Raw genomic sequence first — 17,931 nt, 5'->3', positions numbered from 1 at the left:
CCTCGAAGCAACCCAACTTACGTCTCCCGGATCTCCACCTCTAGCCAGGGAGACCTTCATCTTCCCCCGCGCCAGCAACGACTCTCCGCACCCTACTGGTAAAACCCAAAAGCCGCCACACTCTACAACCTACTACATCCTCCACCTCACCTTCTCCGTCCTCGCGCTCTCGCTATCCGGATACATCCTCTCTCACAGCATCACCACGCTAGCCACCACCCTCTCCCTATCCAACTCCCTCCTCGGCGTAACACTCCTCTCCTTCGCCACCACGCTCCCCGAGAAACTCATAGCCGTGTTCTCCGTCGCACGCAGCCAGAGCGGAGTCCTCGTTGCAAATACTGCAGGTTCTAACATATTTCTCCTTACGCTTTGTGCCGGGGTGTTGTTCCTGGCTGGGGATCTGGAGAGTTTGCAAGTCAGTGGAGTTACGACTTTTGAGGTTTTGTGGATGTGGGGTAGCAGTGCGCTGTTTTTTGTTGTTGTTATGGTGGGTGGGAAGAGGTGGATGGGATGGGGCTTGCTTGCGCTCTACTTTGCTTTTATTGCTTGCGAGTTTACTCTGGAAAGGAGATAGATGGATCTGGTAAATGTCTCCGTCGAGCCCAGCAGTAGGGTTGGCCCCAATCTGCTCTCTCAGTCTACACCACATAGAAAATTCTACGTGATAGTTCTTGTCCATGTCTAGGCGGTCATGCCACTTAAATAAGTCCGGACATGCGGCGTTCTCTTCTGCTGCATTCAGATTTCACGAGGCGAAGTTCCGAAGAACATATTAAATACAAATTTGCATTCAAACTATCTCATCTGTAACGACTGTGTAATAACATCTCGAAAGACCTTATATGGTATGTAAAATCAAGTCCCACGAGGAGGTCCATAACGATAGCGTAGGAAGCATTGTCGCCGGCCGCCTCTGGTCCATTACGCCGATCCCAGCGATAGCGCAAAACATTTTCGCTGTCGAGGGTTTGTTGCCCTCGAATGATAGCATAAATAAACGCTCAATGGGTATCATCGCTAAAAAATCAAATCAAAATCAAATGCAACACATCTCATCACGCAGAAGGTTGAACTTCTCGCAATTTTAACAAGGAGATCAACCTCCGCGAAAGCATCCCCACTCTAATCCATCATTCCATCTGTTGAAGATTACTCCACTCCTCATCTCCATGGAATAATGTGGGAGCCTATCTGCTCCACCACATCCGTCCAAAGCCTCGCTGGCGATGCTCACGCCGAGCAGCCCCATCTTGGAACTCGTTGGCCTCGCTGGCAGAGCTGCCACCACTATGGATCTTGTTGCTTGGCTTGTTGCCTACGGTCTTAAGCAAGATCGTCATTAGGAAACTGCTCAAGATACTCAAGCAAAGTATACCAATCATAGTCAAATTGCTCTTTCGATACTGGTGTGGGCCCGTCTTGGAATCTTCTGGCCAGCCGGTGTACAACGCATAGGTTGTCATAACACTGCCTAGGTTGCCTAGTCCAGAAACCAGAGCAGCGGCAGATGCGACGCCGACTTCACCATGCCGTCGTTGGAAGATCTCGTTTGTCCAGGTCATACAGATAGGGACCGTTGGCCCCAGTCCAAAACCAACCATCAGGAGACCACCATATCGAGCCCAGGGGCGAGACACCGGAGCGAATGTGGTGGTGAGCAAGCCGGCAATCTGAATGCAGACTGCTGCGGAGAAGAAGATCGCCCGGTGATGGTGGAAGCGATCAGAAATAGGGGTCACCAGTAGAATAGCAATGAGATCCATCTAAATTGTTAGCGAGGTTCAAATTCTGGAAACAACTCAAGCTTACGATCCAGATAGGTGCAAACAACAAGCTAAGGGTAACCCCAGAGAAACTGGGATTAATCCCCGAGATTATGACCGTCCCATAGAGTTGCGTCCCTATACCCACACCAACAACTCCAAAGTACATGAAAATCAAGGGCCAGAGGCGCCAATCAATCAGCACCATCGCCAAATCTTTCACGGTCCATCTTCTTGGGTGATACACTCGTGTTAGGTCACGATAGTGGACCTCAGCATCCTCACCAGTCAAAACAGGCGGGGTTGCAGGCAGCCATTTGAGGAGACCACTTCGAACTCGCGGCTCTCCAGGCGGCAGGGGACGATCGGGCAACCACCACAATAATACAAATCCTAATATGATGGCACAAAGACCGTAAAGGAGGAACATCCACCGGAACCCGACCAATCCACCTACTCCATCCATCTTCTGGAAGCCTGCGGACACTAGACCTACTACAGCTGCCGATACTTGAGCCGCGGTGAAGTACTGCCCGATTCGCTTTCCGGTCCGAGAAGGAGGGTAGAATAGAGTCAGATAGTATGCCATGCCTGGCCACATGCCCGCAATCACTACGCCTAGAAGAAAGCGGAGAAAACTTCCGGAAGTCAATAACGGAAGATAGATTTGGAATTGTGGCAGATGACTCACAGGAGACTCCAAGCAGCCTTGACAGCGGCGAAACACGCCCCAATTATTCCAACGGCAATGACAATTCTCGACATCCATATCCTTGGGCTAAGTCTTGTCATGACTAGGTTGGACGGGAAGTCGAAGAGGACATAAGCGACGTAGAACAGGGCAAGAGCGGTTGACGTTTGCTTGGCTGTCAAATGCAGGACTTGTTCGAGATCGTGGCCTGCAGATTTATTCATGGTCTGTGCCAGGCCGACATTGGAACGGATTGCAGAGCAGAGGAAGTACAATATCCAAAAAGCTGACATTATACTGTCAATACAGATACCAATTGAAGAAAGGCTGGGATCATACCTGGAATGATCCTGCGATCAATTTTCCTAGAATCTTTTGTCAACAGGAATCCATCACCAAATAGATCGCATGACCTTACTTGTAGACCCTCTCGATCCTCGCCATATCAAAATCATCTTCAAATTCTTGCCCGGCTTCCTCAGGCTCTTTGAAAGAAACCGCCTGACTTCCCGAGGTCTCGGGCTCGGGATGTTCATGTACCCCAACGATTTTGTCATCCCCAACGTCTGCCATATCAACTGAGTTGCAATGGAAGTGCTTGCTACCAGCTAATACCGAGCGTCAAGTCCAGATTCAAGCAATTGCAATTTTCAATTTGGCAGCAACAAGAAAGACTTGAATAGAATGTGGTTTGGAAGCGAATGAAAAGTGGTGAGGTTTTTTTTTTTGGTGGTGGAAATCCTAGAGCGGGGCCGATAGACAGCCTCAACCCCGCTTGCCCAACTTTGTCTAGCCCCCCCTTTGATTGCAGGGGGAGCTTCAGCTTCTCCGAATACGGAGGAAGGCTTTCAATAATTGCAACTTCCTTTTCAACTGGAAAGTTAGACCTCCAGCCGTAGAGGAGATCTTTGGCAGATATGAGAGTCGAAGTGATCAGAGGACTGAGTCTCAAGATAGAAGGCATGGCAGGTCAGAGCCCTGCAGCACATATTCATGGCCAAGTATTGAAAATCCCAGATGTGTCACCGTCTCACAACCTTATATTGGTATACTTGTTGGTATTACCCGGGGTTCAAACAGTCGTGCTGTAACCTCGGCTCTACACTCAAATAAATCTTGCAACAAGCTGTATGTCTCAATTTCTCTGAATGAATCAACACGAAGTTAGGCCGCCTCTCAGTGTAGATACCGAGCCACTTCCTCCCGCTTGAGTCTGGGGTCCTCGCGCGCATGTTCGTTCCCAGCAGCATTCTTCATTAAGAACGTTCCCTTCATGTTCATGTAAAGTCTAATGCTTTTACGTATACACTGCAGCTCATCCTCCAGTGAAGAATTTGCCGCCGTGTCGGTAACAAGACACTTGCATCCATAGACATATGATGCGGCGATGAAGATGATTGCAGACACGGTGTTGAAGCTGTGAAAAGGGAAATACAGCACCCAGTTCTCCGGCTTAGATTTGCATGCTTCATCCCAAGGAGATAGATAACTCATGACAGCTCCTATTGCAGAGAAGAGTATCCCGTGCGGTAGTATACGATAGACTACCCACACGCAGAAAAGCTACGGAAGGTTCAACTCGCCCGGCCATCTCTTTTGGGGGATCTGGAGTCTGCTGTTTAAATCATTTGGATTTTCGCGGGTCCTACTTGAATAATGTATTAGGTATGGTCGGAGGAGTTGAGACGAAAAGAAGTTATGAATGTTGGCATGGTATTAGTTTAACTCCCTCTGTCAACCAAAATGACAACTGTGTGTACACTAGGGTTCAAGGACTTCGGTACCAAACTTTTGGAACTCTCATGTGATTTCAAAACACCATTTGTTGCTCGAAAAACCAAAGCAAATTTAAAAACTACGCGCTTCACATTTCGAGTTTGCCCTACCGCTTGAGTGGGGGAAGATGTACATATTGTGGTGCCGAGTTGGAAAGCAGAGTAGGTAGGCTAGTTCATCAACTAAAGGACCAACAAGTCTCAGTAGAAGAACATCATTTTCATTGCAACCTGATATATGATAGATATACGTCTGTACTTTGCTCTTCGGTTGAAATGTTAAGAACATAATTGGATAGGGTGATATATGCTCGAAATTGTTTACACTTCGTCCTGCCTCAGGCTTGAAGCGAACTAAAAGGGGGAAATGTCATGCAATTTGTCTATTATCGTACAACTATTTCACAGAAAGAAGCAATCCTTATGATTTGTCTTCCGAGAGAAGAATGTCCAGCAACGCCGTCTACGCCCAATGCTAATGCCACCTTATTGCCATCCGTATGCTAGTGTTCCATCAACGAACTCCAATAATGACCAACCAATCTGCAAGTAAAAAAGAGAAATGAAGTGTTACAAGGAGATTTACATCATAGCTTGTGGAGCTTGAGCCTGTCCCATCCTTTGGCCGACAATAGTCTGCAAATTGTTAAGTTGCCGCATCACTAGATCTTAAATTAGCAATGCAAAAATATACGGAAGGTCGATGGTTTGTTGGTTTAATAGTTCGAAACGGAAAGGAGCTTGGACCATTGCTTACATTCGGCCGTTGACTGCTGCTGCGAGTCTGCATTTCTTCGTAATTCGTCGTTCTCAGCTCTTAATGTCGCCGCCTCTGCACCTAACCTCGCCACCTCTGCCCGCATTTCTGCAACGCCGTCGCTTTGTCCAGGGCCTCTCTTCCTTTTCATCCCAGCTCGCTCGCTTCCATCATCCTCGGTGTCATCTGCCACATTCTCTAACTGGCCTGCATCTGTATGTACCCGGCGCAAATGTTCGTTCAAGTTCTCCTGGCGCGAAAAGCCCTTGCCACTATGTCGCTTGCAATTCGGGTGTGGGCAGTTGAGTTGTTTTCTTGGACCGCCATGGAGATTATGGACTTCTCGTTGATGCCGAAGGAGACCCCCCGAGTAAGTAAAACCTGGTAGCTTTTCACAACCATCAGCAGGACATTTATAAGGTCGATCGTGCTTGTCCATATGCTAGAAAATAAGTTAGCTACGCCTTGGGATACTGTTATGGGGAAATCATAATCACTGACCTTGGCCCATTCGCACTTTCTGCTGAACGACTTTGCATCTTCAGTACATGCCGCCCATGTGCAAATAAACCGACCATCCTGTCCTTTTGTCACCTCTCTATCGGGCTTGGGAATCGGTCTTGATCGGCCGGGGCTCGGCGCGTCAGAGTCTTCTTTCTGTAGCAATTCTGGCATATCCATGTTTATTCCAGTGGTTGGGTCGACGACGCCTTGGGTGTGGTAAGGATGTTCGGATAGCGGAGAAGGCGGTGGATACTGGTGATGCTGGAAGTTGTTTTCATCTTGTTCTTGAGGCTGCTCGTGCTGCATCATCGCTGGGTAGGTTGCTAGAGTCCGAGAAGGCTCGTAGGAGAGCGACATGGCGTCAACGGAAGGATAGTCGTAGTATGGGGAGGTAGAAGCCGATAGTGGAGTCAAGGTAGCAGTAGCAGGCGACCGAGGGTATTGTGGCTTATTGTTGTGGCGAGAGGACTCGTAATATTGTCCCTGCTGTTGCGCGTGGTTCTGGCTTGGGTTGCGATTACTTTCAAAGATGTCGTTGCCTGAAAAATCTGGAATCACCGATGCCGAGCGCTTGGCCACATTCAGATTAGCGCTGTTTGGTACAAGTCGTCTAGGAGCAAGCGTATATTCCGCTGCGCGCGTCGCTTCATTTGTATTTGTACTATTCGAGTAGGCATCGAGATCGAGGCAACCATGGGCATGGGCTGGTGACATGGCTGTCGTGACTATTATATTATATCGATCAATCAGTCACATGTCTTCCTGCAAGGCTACCGTACTGTAGGTACCTGCCCTACTTGGCCCAAAATAGAAAAAGAGGTGACTCACTGTTGTGCGGCCCCGCGCTGCGCATACTCGATGGCGCAGTAACCGTAGCAGTATCTGCCTGGCCGAGCTGGCTGTACCTCAGAGTATTCGGAGTCTGACCCATCATTGGCTGCGCAGTCTGCGAGTAGAGGGGGTAAGCTTCATCTAGCGGGCTCGAGGTCGAAGTCCAGTCATGCCGAGATATGTTCAAATTGGAGTGGTGACCGAGACTTTCTCTTTTCACAACCGGAGTTTGTGCTTCTGCGGGTCGTTAGTTCTACAACAAATAGGTAGCACTGGTGAATATGGCTCGATACGCCTCCCAAGCAAAGATTTGGTGAATGGCCCAATCTAAGTGGTGGCAATAGAGTAGCAGGCCACGTATTAAGCACACTGCAGGATTGGGATTGGGGTGTCCTGTTTTGAAATTCACGAAAATTCACTTGCCAGTTTGTGTATAGTAGTAGTCTTGCGGACTATGATGCAAAGGTGACCGGTGCTCTCGACGCTGGTTTGGATGACGCCCTTGCCCCTGAGAGTTTCGAGGAATTTCGAGGACTGGCGCAACAACGAACATCCAACAGACTCCCCATAAGACCAGCAACGATGGCTTCACATCAGCCCACGGCCAAGTCGAATTCAATGGGCGTTTTCCACCTGGCCACTCGAAGAACCAGCCTGATCCGAAGAGGGAATACAACCGACTGGTCATCTCGCTGAACCTCTCTCTAGGACATGGTTCAGAATCATCGCCAGTAAATATCAGGTATTCGTAAAGGAGGAATAAGTCGAGGCGGATCATCGGTGTGTTGTTCCTGGAACCTTTGGAGCAATGCGCTGAAGGGTGCCTTGACAATTGTATACATGCTTTGAAGGCTCGAACAAGTCTTTCATACAGAGAATACAAATCCAAGGGCTTAATGCTGCCAAAAGATAAGTCGCTGGTTGCAGAGTTGTAGTTGTGCTGTTGATACAAGGAAGACCTCTGGTGTCTTTAGTCCTATTAGTCTCAACTGCGAATAGAGCCTAACGAAATGACAAGTCCAAGACGTAGGAACCCACGAGGCACAGCGTCACTGAAGGCCCGAGGGTACCTAGGCACAAAGGAGTGGATGGGATGAATATGCAACTCACTTGCTAGGAAGATACACCGTCGTATACGCCTTCAAGCTGCCGATGGAGGATGGGAATTCAAACATCTTTACAGAAGGTTTATCAAGTCAGAGCACTTGCTATCTCAAAGAATTCCACAATATCGATATCAATAAAAAAAGGAATCCCCACCCCCAGAAAAAGCTATGACTGTGTGGGGGAACGGGAGACTGTGCCTTGCTTGTAGTCCCGGCAGATGATATAGAAAATTATGATAGGAATAAAATTGCGATCCAACGTGTGCATATTAATAAAACAGATCCTTCTCCCTCCGCCATGATAACACGGCATTTGGGAATCCTGGACGTCAGAAACACTGGACAAGGCTCCCACTACGACCTCGTAGTTCACCGACAGATGGGGATGCAGATTGGGGGCCGTTGGGGGCAATGGGGGCAGGAACAAGCGCCAGGATGACTGAGACCATCACGAACCATCCATGAAATGTGCAACATCGCAGCTTATGCGAGCAATGATCGGTGTGAGATCCTCAGAGTAGGGCTGCAGAGCAGCGCACATCTTGGGTCCAAAACTGCGTGGAGTCAAGCATCCGCGGGCCCGCGAGGCTGGACCACTGGCGGATAGCCAGCCATATTGTCGCACCGAACTGACCGAATAGGAGGACAGGCTTGTATCATCATATCTGCAGTGTGGGTGGGATTTGAAGAAGCGACTGTTGGTTTGGCGTGCACTGCCTCTTGCGTCTCCAAGCTGGAGAAGTCTTCACCGTTGTAACTCGGCAGTGCTGGTGATAGGGGGGAAATTGGGGACAGGAGGATGGAGATGAAGATGGAGATGGAGACGACGACAACTTTATGTAGAGAAGATGTAGAGCAGAGGTCAGCTTCAACGCGATTTATTTTCCTGTCGTTATCTATGTAGATACTCAGGCATTCTTATTGCCGCCAGGCTCGCATTTCTGAACGTCGTCCTCAGGCGATCAGAATAGAACAGTACGATACCCGTTGCGCACGTGATCGAATGTTGACCGATATCATGGCCACCCATCACAAGGCTTGCATGGTGCATATGCAGGAGAGAGGACACTTCGTTCGTGGCAAAAAGAAGAGAAAAACGCCCAGTGTGATATTTGAAGGAGTAGGTACAGCACAGTACAAAACCCGTATACTGACACAGCACAGCTTGTAGCAGATTCTTCTTCGTATTGGAGGCCGCGACCTTGTTTCGTATCTCGGTCCGTCCCTTAAGAGCTGACTTCGCACTCTAGAACGGTTATCAGAACTCTAATCTTACACTGCGCAAAGCTCCAAGCCTCCTCCTCGAGCCTGCCCTTAAATTTCAAATATCTCCCCCACTCCTTCCCCACCACCACGTCTGTTTTCCACCAGATCCAATCGCCAACCTTCCCAGTTTTTCAACCCCCTTTTCACTTCCTTGACTCGCTCAATACGCTTCTTAGCCTCCTCCTCCTGCGCAAGTCTAAAAGCGTCCTCATCAAAGTCGAGGTCTCCGTCATCTTCTAGTAGAGCATCGTCAGCCCCCGAAGTACCTCCTGTGATTGCGTTGAAACCACTCGAAAGGAAATCGCCAAATCCTTTCCCTCCATGAGATATGCTTCTTCTCCTACTAGGAGACAGACTTCCCCCTAGATCAACATCAGTAAATCTAGCGCCGGGACTCGTAATACCGGCTCCTTCTTCCCCTTCTAATTCTTTCCTCCTGTCACGCCAGACCCCTCGACGAAGTTCATGAACCTCACTCTCCAAGTCGCGGACTTTTTTCTCCAATCGCTGGCGCTCTTCGTTCTCGAGCTCGTCAACACCCTCATCATCAATTCCCTGAGCATCACGCTTACGTGATCTCTCCCGCTCCTCTTTCAAGCGGAGATTCTCATTTTCGGTTCCAGCTATCCGGGTTCGTAGTTCCGAAGCATCTTTCTCTGCCCTTTCCCGTTCTTTCTTTTGGGCTTGGAACCGAGCATCGTGTTCTTTATGTAGAGTTGCGAGAGTTGCGACTTTCTTCTCCAATGCATCGACTTTCTTCTGCAGTTCGTCACTATGAGCCTTCGCTTCCCCTGCCTCTCGTTCCAAAGTTCTTAATTTGGTCTCTGCTGAAATGCGCTCGCTTCCTTCCTTGACAGCCTTCTCGGTCGTACGATCCAGATTCTTCTTCAAATCACCCAACTCCCGCTGCGCTACGACCGCAGAGCGTTCACTCCTTGACAACTTTTCTTCTAAAGCGGAAATCTGCTCTTTGACTGAGGCGCCAGAGTTAACCTTGTCGAGATGGGCACGGAGGTTGGAGATTTCGATCTCCATAGATTCGATGGTTGAGGATTTAGCTGCTAGGGCAGCTTGGTGGTCTGCTGGTGCATTTTGAGATACAGATGGGGAAGAGCCATGCCGCGACACTCTTGAAGATTGTGCTTGCAGTTGTGTATTCTGGCGGTGGAGGGCTGCGATTTCCGTTTTCTAGCCACCAATCAGCAACCAACAATAGCCATATTTAACCCTTTGACATACCAGTTTCTCTACCTCCTGTGACGATCCGGAATTTAAAGCACTTTCCTTCTTTGGAGTAGAATCATCTTCTGCCTCCCGCAAATCCTCGAGCTCCTCCTCCGCTTTCTTCCATCTTTTCTCTCCATCGATAGCCTCCTTGGCCAGCCTCTTGTTCTCCTTCTCCAGTTCATCGATCTTAGTTGCTTGCTTACGGTATATATCCGGCGCCGTGTCTCCTTCAGGAGAGAATCCAAAATTGGGTGACGTGGGACCGGGCGCGGAACCTAAACGAAACGACGAGGAGCGCATCTTCGATTGGACGGACAGTGACTGTTTTCGTTGATGAGATGAGCTGTTCAGCTCCGTGACCTTTTCTGCAGCGTCATCTTTGGCCTCTCCATCCTCTGTAGGCTTCGCTTCCTCATCTTGAGTTGCTGGCTCTGGGGCAGCAGGTGCGTCTTCGGCTTTGGAGGATTCTGCGGGCGCAGACTCAGGTTTATCTTCTTTTTTTGTGGTTGTCTTCTTCTTGCTTTTCTTCTTCATCTCTTCCACCTGCGATCCATCGTGTCAGCATCTCTCCATACGCAATCCTCAATCCGGGGCTCCAATTAAGCCAGGAATGGGGACACATACACGTTTCTTCGCCGCAGCAAGCTTCTCGGCTTTTGCTTTGTCTTCGTCTGCCATGATTGCTGGGAGATAAAATTGTATCGTGCGCGGGGTGACCAGAAGGTGGCAGTGTTTTGAAGTATCCTGTTCCTCTACAATGAATGAATATGGGTGTTCTTGACAGCTATGCTATTGTATGTCAATAGGACCCGCCGCGATACATCCCTGCAAATCGCTAGATCGCATCGCGCCTGTGCCGTACTTAGGGTGTGGTGTGCCGCTAAGAGGCCCGAGGTGCATTTCGTGGGGGGTTCGTCACAAGCTTCACTACCAGCCTTCCAACAACAAAAGCTGCTCTCCTTTGCAAAAACAAGCCATTGACCTTCCAAAATACATCACAAAATGGCAAACTCCTCTACCTCGAATCTCAACCCAAATTCGAATCCAAATCTAACCCACCACCTCAGCGACCCCACCCTGACGCCTATCATTTCCTCCAGCACCTCGAATCCCCAGAGCCAAGCTCTGACAGCGCTCACGAGCACAGCACTCACAGCCTACGACTATGCATCCCGTCTCGGTCTAGGTGTTCCTCAAAGAATTAGTAAGTACCTATATAATAATTAACCCCTTAACATTCCTTCTATAACTTAATACATCTACCTCTCATCTACCCCCAGCCCCCTTACATCATCTCAAAGCCTACTAACTTCCCCGCCTAGTGATCGAATCCACCTCCCCCGGCCCCCTAATCCTACACTCCTACCTCAACCCCCCGTCTCCCCAGCCCCGCTATCTCCACTCCACCGCCATAAACAGCATTCTCGAGACGGCACGCGAAGGCCTACGTCCCCTGAGTCGCAACACCACCACTCCCACCGAAGACCCCGAGACCCCCGCCGAGTTACAAACCAACGGCACAAATACCAGTAGCACGCCGGAAGAGGAAGATAATGGTAGTGAGGCGACCAATGCTGCAAATGCGCCGCCATTGTTGATAGGTACCGTGGTAGCGAGGACGGCGGATAGTGCGGGGGATGCGAGGAGAGCTGCTGCGCGGTTGGAGAGGGTGGGGAGGCAGTTTCAGAGGGAGTGGGTGCTGAGGGATGATAGCGATGAAGGGGGAGAAGAAGGAGAAGGTTGAGGGTAGGAGGGATGCATGGGATGAGAACAGGAAATATGCCTTGAGTTGAGGAATAACGGTCGAAAACCCTTTTTGGCACCAGGAGTGAAAAGGTTCCGAGAAATGTGGCTTCAAACAGGCCTTGTGGACGTCAAGTTTGGATATAGATAATGTAATCTTTAATCTTGGGTAGACGGACGGGAAAACTTGTTGCATAGTCAAGTCTGATGCATATATCCAAGAAGAAGTGGTGGATATAAAGCAGTCTGTCTAGAGGCAATATAACATAGCACCCTTGATTCATTTATTTTCATTTTTTCCAACATCTATAACTTGCGAAGCAATACAATTTCATGACGAGCACCCGCTCTACTGCCTAGCTGAATTCGAAATGACTTAGATCAACTGCTGGAAAGCACGGTTGATCGGCGAACGAATGTTGGGGACATCCTTCCAGAATTTAACAGTCGCAACAGCGCGCTTGCTGACTCCCTCGGGGGTGAATTCAAACTTCTATAAAGGGGTCAGTATTGCGACGGAATTCAGCCCAGCCTTTAGTACATACCTTGTATACGTCCTTGTAGGCACCGCTAGCACCGAATCTGTTGAGACCGAACTGCTCGTGGGTGTATCGCTCCCAACCCATGGTTGACATGGCCTCAACGGACAGAGATGGGATACCATCTGGCAGAATGCTGAGTCGGTACTCCTTGGTCTGAGCATCGAAGACCTCAAAACAAGGAATAGACACAACACGAGCGTTCAAGTTGTGGTTGTCCTTTAGGTACTTGACGGCATCAACGCAGATGCATACCTCGGAACCAGTGGAGACGAGGGTGATGTCGGCCTTCTCAGGCTCATGCACGACGTAACCACCCTTGATTGCGCGAGCGAGGGTCGAGTTCTCGAGGTGAGGGAGGTTTTGACGGGACAGAGCAATGATGCTAGGAGTGTGCTTGGAGGTCAATGCAATATAGTATGCTGCGCTGGTCTCATTGCCATCGGCGGGACGCCAAACCATGCAGTTAGGGAGAGCACGGAAATGGGCAAGAGTCTCAATAGGCTGATGCGTAGGTCCATCCTCACCGAGACCAATGGAATCGTGGGTGGCAACCCAAATAACACGGACTTGAGATAGTGCTGAGAGACGAACAGCTCCGGCGGCATAGGAAACGAAGTTCAAGAAAGTACCGCTGTATGGGATAACAGTTCCGTAGGCAGCGAGACCGTTCATTATGGCACCCATGCCGTGTTCACGTACACCATATCGGATATAACGTCCAGACCAGTCACCAAGACCAGTGGAAGGGGGCTGGAAATCAACGGCCTCCTTCCATCTAGTCAAGTTGGAGGAGGTCAAATCGGCAGAACCACCAACCAACTCCGGAATTGCAGCATGGATCTTTTGAAGAACAATCTCAGAAAGCTTTCGGCTTGCAACAGCAGAATCTGCTGGCGAGTAGACTGGCAAGTTCTTCTCCCAGCCTTCTGGAAGCTGACCAGCCAAGCGGCGCTTGAGGTCAGCGGCTTCGACCTTGTGAGACTGAGTGTATTTCTCGAGCAATTGGGTCCATTCCTGCTCCTTGGCGGCACCTTCTGCGCCGTGCTTGTGGTACAAGTCATAGACTTCCTGGGGAACAACAAACGTCTTCTCGGTATCAAAGCCAAACTTCTCCTTAAGTTGCTTGATATCGGGGGCCTTGAGAGCAGAACCGTGGACACCACCAGTACCTTGTGCTAATGAGCCGAAACCAATGGTTGTTCGTAGCTTGATCAGAGATGGCTTGTTCTTGACACTCTGGCATTTCTTGATTGCTGCCTCCATTGCCTCCAAGTCATGGTCACCGTCCTCAACAATCTCCGTGTGCCAGCCATAGGCTTCAAATCGCTTGATGACGTCTTCAGTGAATGAGCAGTTGGTGTCTCCATCAATAGAGATGTGGTTGTCATCATAGATGGCAATCAAGTTGCCAAGCTGCAAATGACCAGCAAGAGAAGCAGCTTCACTAGCAACACCCTCTTGCATGCAGCCATCTCCCAAAAATGTGTATGTGTAGTTGTTGATCAATTCGAACCCGGGCTTGTTGAATTCGGCAGAAGCATGGTGTTGAGCAATTGAAAGACCAACAGCATTCGAGAAACCTTGGCCAAGAGGACCTGTGGTGACTTCAATGCCATCGGTATCGTGAGCCTCAGGGTGACCAGGGGTGATGCTATCTATGGACTGAGAAAATAAAGGATTAGCAACCCAGCTTGACTGGGGTTTTCGAGACTCTACATACCCGGAAAGCTTTGATATCATCCAGAGAAATCTTGTACCCAGCAAGATGAAGGAGCGCATATTGGAGCATGCAGCCATGGCCGTTGCTAAGAGGCTGTTAGCCGGTGGGGTGGCAAAATGTATAAGTATTTCTTGCGAGCAGCTTTTGATATTTCAAGGGCTCGCAAAGCTTCTGGTAGATACAGCAAATGTTTTAATCGATAGTCAAGTAAAATTTGACGCAGCTGTTATTCATTTTGCGAGTATATGGGGTTGCTCGTCCGAGAAAAGCTTGCAGAGTGCAAACTCTGAAATGGCAAGATTGAAGCAAACCAACTTACGAGAGGACGAATCTATCGCGGTTGACCCATGACGAGTTCTTTGGGTTGTAGTTCATGATCTTGTTGAATAGAACGTGGGCAACTGGGGCCATTCCCCTAGATAGCGGGGTTAATTCGAGACTTTCCGATAACATGGCGCAGCTTACATTGGAGCACCGGGATGGCCCGAATTGGCAGCGAATGTGGCATCGACCTAGAAAACACATATCAGTTTCCATTGTGAAGAGCGAAGAGCTGAGCGAGAGAGGCCGGGGAGGGGTTTTTTGTTGTGGATAGAGGGGTAAAAATTAGTATGAAGATGTGAGGACTGAGCTTACGGCTAGAAGTCGAATTGTGTTGATAGCCAGCTTATCAACGTCGGTATAACCCATGATTGCGACTGTTTCTGTGTGGTATAGATGGGGAGGTGGAAGTTATGGACGGTGTTGGGGGAGAGACAAGAGGAGGCGATGAAGCGGTGGGATTTCTGAGTTTGACTGTCGTCAGAATGTAGTGGGGCAAGGCTTGGCAGCGCGGGATGGGGTAAGAGCAATAGAGAAGAGATTCGGTACCTATGTTCTGTTCTGAAGATGCTTTTTTGCAAATGGAAAAAGAGAATCTCACCAGAGATCTAGAGTCGAACTTTTATCAAGCCAAGAAAAAACTTCATAGCTACCCTCATCTCCCGTGGTCATAATTTCGATGCTGAATAATTAAAAGACAGTGTTCCGCCGGAGGCCAGTCCAGGCCAGGCAGACCAGGTGCACAGAACTCCGGCATAATTTCCCTTAAATAAACATCCTTCCCCATCACATATATATAGTGTTGCAACAGTTGCCTTCATATGTGAGCAAACAAACATACCTAGGTAGATTATCACAACTTCTGTTATATACATAGGCAGAGGCACGTGATCAAGGCGCTACAACACAGTGACCACACCCATCCACGGAGAGCCCATCCCATCCATGTATTATTTGGCAGCTAGAAACGACATTACTCCGAGAACGGATCAGGCATTACTGAACTTAACCTTATTAAATTCATGTATCAATATCTAGTCTAAGCCTATTTCAAATATCATATAATCTATAAATACGATTTCCCTACTTTAAGTACAGTGCGATCATCTCCTGTATAACTGTTGGTATCACAGGTATCGAATCGTGATCACTTCTCTACTGCGTAGTAGACTTGATACTGGGCTCTGGTTGATGTTGTTTAGCATTCATCGTGGTGTTAACGCGAAAAGAGGTTATCCTCTTTGCTGACTAAGCTACGCTAGATCACATGACTATAAAAGTCGGGATGCAGTCCTATTATCCCCACAATAACTAACTAATCAATAGATACATAAAAACCATTAAATCCGGGAATTTAATTCGTAATTATCATCAAATTCAAATTCAACACGGAACCCAAGGGTGCCGATACCCTGTTCTTGTCTGTTCCTCTCCACGCCGACGGGCAGTCATCTGACTTTCCCTCCCAAGGCAAGCTTCTCTATCACCGAAGGCCTACGGTAAAGGCGCAGCAACCATGTAGACGCATGAACTGTGAAATTCAACAAAGACATCCCATCATCCCACTCAAGCTAAGGTTCCGGGGTCCATGCACGTCTACACTTACAGATGATGGCTTTTTGCCGCCGCATACAGAACAGTCCACTAAAGATTTACGGAAACTCAGCCGGCAACGCTTCCACCAAGGGGCAGATATCCGTATTGCACGTGGAAATAGGGGGGCACTCTGCCAGTCGCATTTTGTGTAGTTTCATTCGTCATTGAAGCTGCTAAAAATCGACCTGAACCCCCGTCCTTCTTTCTGGTGGCTTTGGTGATATGGTAATACCTGACCTGGATATCTCTGCTCGCCCTCCTTCCCTGCACTATGTGGTGATGCGAATTCGCCTGCACCCAAATGATATCAAACGCTACCAACAACGCCAGCGCCGTCAAATCACATACGGACTATTGTGATATCAAGTTGCTATCTTCCTAAAAAGAACACCCCGAAAGCCATTCATAGGGTCCAGCGACTACGCCCATGGTCAATTCTGCCTTCAGACGGTGTGGTCTTGTAGATCCTCTTGTTCGAAGCAAAATGCCGACACATCAAACAGAAGCGGATCTAGTATCTCGCCGTTGGGTTCCTCGTATTCCTTGGCTTGGTAACTCCTCGAAGAACCTTGGAGTCTAGCATTCTCCTCCCGTAGTCCTTCCAGTTGGTGCTTCACGCTTGTATATTCCACTTGAAGGGAGTCGAATGATTGGGAAAGATCATTGTGTCGACCCTCGAGTTCGCCTAGTTGTTGTTCGAGTTCCCTCATGTGCTTTTCTTTCCGATCTCTAAAGGCTCTCTGCGAGGCTATTGACGACTAAAGTCAGCTACTGCTCGCTTTCAGGGGTTTGGAATAATTGTCAACTCTTCCAAGTCGTCGAGTAAGAGGTGGATGATAAAAAGATGTCAATGATGTACCTCTGTTCTGTGCCCTCCGCCTCTATGTTGCATTAGTTGGGTCGTATTGTAAACAACCAAAATTGATTGGCCACCTACCGAATGTACATGGCCTGACACGATCTTCTCGTTTCCGTCCTTCTTTCGTCTCCGATCATAGTCCTCGTAGAGGCCTTCAATTTTCAATTCAACCGGTATAAGTCCTGCTGGCGCTATACCTTCCCTATGCATAGGATATTGCATCGAATATGCCGGATATGCCATGTAGCCGTTTCCGCTGTAGCAGCTGTCGAAATTCTTTTACTCGGCGTCAGCGTCAGCGCCTTCCTCTTCCCTCAATAGGTTCTTAGATCCGCAGAAGGCCATCACGACTTACAGTATTGTTCATAGGCGAACTTGCTGAGGATTCGCTTGATGTGCCATCGTATAAGCCTGGAGTCAAATCTGCTGCCATAGACATGGATTGGTTTTCAGTCGAGTTCTCGCTATATTGTCCAGCGGCCATGTTTGGGAGACTAGAAGGGTTGACACAAACAAGGCTGAAGAAGATTGTACGGCTAGTAAGTGTGCAACTCTGGGGTCACAGTCGTCGACTTCAGCGACACAACACCAATAAGCAGATTATTTGACCCTCAAGAGTCAATTGAGGACCCACGGGGATGTTGATCTGTTTTAAAAGAACTAGAACTACGGAGGGAATGATCCGCCGCTCGACTCAATTAGTCCACACATGGTCTGACGATAATGAAGACTTATTTTAAGGCTCGGCTTCCCATCGGAGCCCCAGGTTCTTTGGTTTAATTAAGACACTTGACATGTTGACACCGCTGTCGACAGGACCGATTCCGCTTGGGGAAAATGTAGCATCCAATAGTAGGGCTACCCAAGTTGGGGATGAGCGGTAACGAACGAACGTTGGACCCCTCCTCTCACACGCGGGTGGGAGCTTTGAAGGAGAGACGCAATCTTGCCTGGGCAACGTGGGAAGGTACGGTACTACTAGTGCTCGCCGATCGGCTTGCCCCCAGTGAAAAGGGGCCACTCATGAGTGAGGACCAGCACACGAAGTTCTTACCTAAAGTTTTGCCTGCTTACTATGCATGTACAACAACTGCTGACTTGTATGAAGTAGAATAAAATCCATCCGCTAGCACTACCACTAACCCTCTATAGTAGCCCCGAAGCGAAAGCCAAGATCTTTATGCGGGCTGACAGCGTCGACGCGGAGTTTACATACACTCTACAGTA

At 48.9% G+C, this 17,931-nt stretch overlaps 6 protein-coding genes across 6 annotated transcripts; 1 reads left to right on the top strand and 5 right to left on the bottom strand.

The window, feature by feature from the left end:
* Positions 1-1,190: 1,190 nt before the first annotated feature.
* On the bottom strand, positions 1,191-3,030 carry vht1 (Vitamin H transporter; the record flags this gene model as incomplete). The annotated part of the gene is made up of 4 exons (XM_031145020.1): positions 1,191-1,766; positions 1,813-2,404; positions 2,458-2,754; positions 2,876-3,030. The coding sequence occupies 4 exons, from the start codon at positions 3,028-3,030 to the stop codon at positions 1,191-1,193; spliced, it is 1,620 nt and encodes a 539-aa protein (XP_031009999.1).
* Positions 3,031-4,814: 1,784 nt separating this feature from the next.
* ACE2 (Cell wall transcription factor) lies at positions 4,815-6,424 on the bottom strand (the record flags this gene model as incomplete). Its single annotated transcript, XM_031145019.1, has 4 exons — positions 4,815-4,894; positions 4,990-5,431; positions 5,491-6,218; positions 6,322-6,424. 4 exons carry the CDS (start codon positions 6,422-6,424, stop codon positions 4,815-4,817), a joined length of 1,353 nt encoding a protein of 450 aa, XP_031010002.1.
* Positions 6,425-8,744: 2,320 nt separating this feature from the next.
* Positions 8,745-10,601, bottom strand: LHYA1_G000024 (uncharacterized protein; the record flags this gene model as incomplete). The annotated part of the gene is made up of 3 exons (XM_031145018.1): positions 8,745-9,884; positions 9,936-10,466; positions 10,548-10,601. 3 exons carry the CDS (start codon positions 10,599-10,601, stop codon positions 8,745-8,747), a joined length of 1,725 nt encoding a protein of 574 aa, XP_031010001.1.
* Positions 10,602-10,925: 324 nt separating this feature from the next.
* LHYA1_G000023 (uncharacterized protein) lies at positions 10,926-11,667 on the top strand (the record flags this gene model as incomplete). Its single annotated transcript, XM_031145017.1, has 2 exons — positions 10,926-11,127; positions 11,246-11,667. The coding sequence occupies 2 exons, from the start codon at positions 10,926-10,928 to the stop codon at positions 11,665-11,667; spliced, it is 624 nt and encodes a 207-aa protein (XP_031009996.1).
* Positions 11,668-12,042: 375 nt separating this feature from the next.
* SPBC2G5.05 (putative transketolase) lies at positions 12,043-14,618 on the bottom strand (the record flags this gene model as incomplete). The annotated part of the gene is made up of 6 exons (XM_031145016.1): positions 12,043-12,159; positions 12,212-13,870; positions 13,929-14,013; positions 14,248-14,343; positions 14,394-14,440; positions 14,565-14,618. 6 exons carry the CDS (start codon positions 14,616-14,618, stop codon positions 12,043-12,045), a joined length of 2,058 nt encoding a protein of 685 aa, XP_031009995.1.
* A 1,670-nt stretch (positions 14,619-16,288) lies between these two features.
* On the bottom strand, positions 16,289-17,188 carry napA_2 (AP-1-like transcription factor napA; the record flags this gene model as incomplete). The annotated part of the gene is made up of 4 exons (XM_031145015.1): positions 16,289-16,593; positions 16,705-16,726; positions 16,783-16,980; positions 17,060-17,188. 4 exons carry the CDS (start codon positions 17,186-17,188, stop codon positions 16,289-16,291), a joined length of 654 nt encoding a protein of 217 aa, XP_031009998.1.
* Positions 17,189-17,931: the final 743 nt, after the last annotated feature.

Source organism: Lachnellula hyalina (genome assembly GCF_007821495.1).
Source record: "Lachnellula hyalina strain CBS 185.66 chromosome Unknown contig00001, whole genome shotgun sequence".
Taxonomy (NCBI): Eukaryota; Fungi; Ascomycota; class Leotiomycetes; order Helotiales; family Lachnaceae; genus Lachnellula; species Lachnellula hyalina.
The sequence above is the reverse complement of the archived record's forward strand: the minus strand, read 5'-3'. Positions and strand labels throughout refer to the sequence as shown.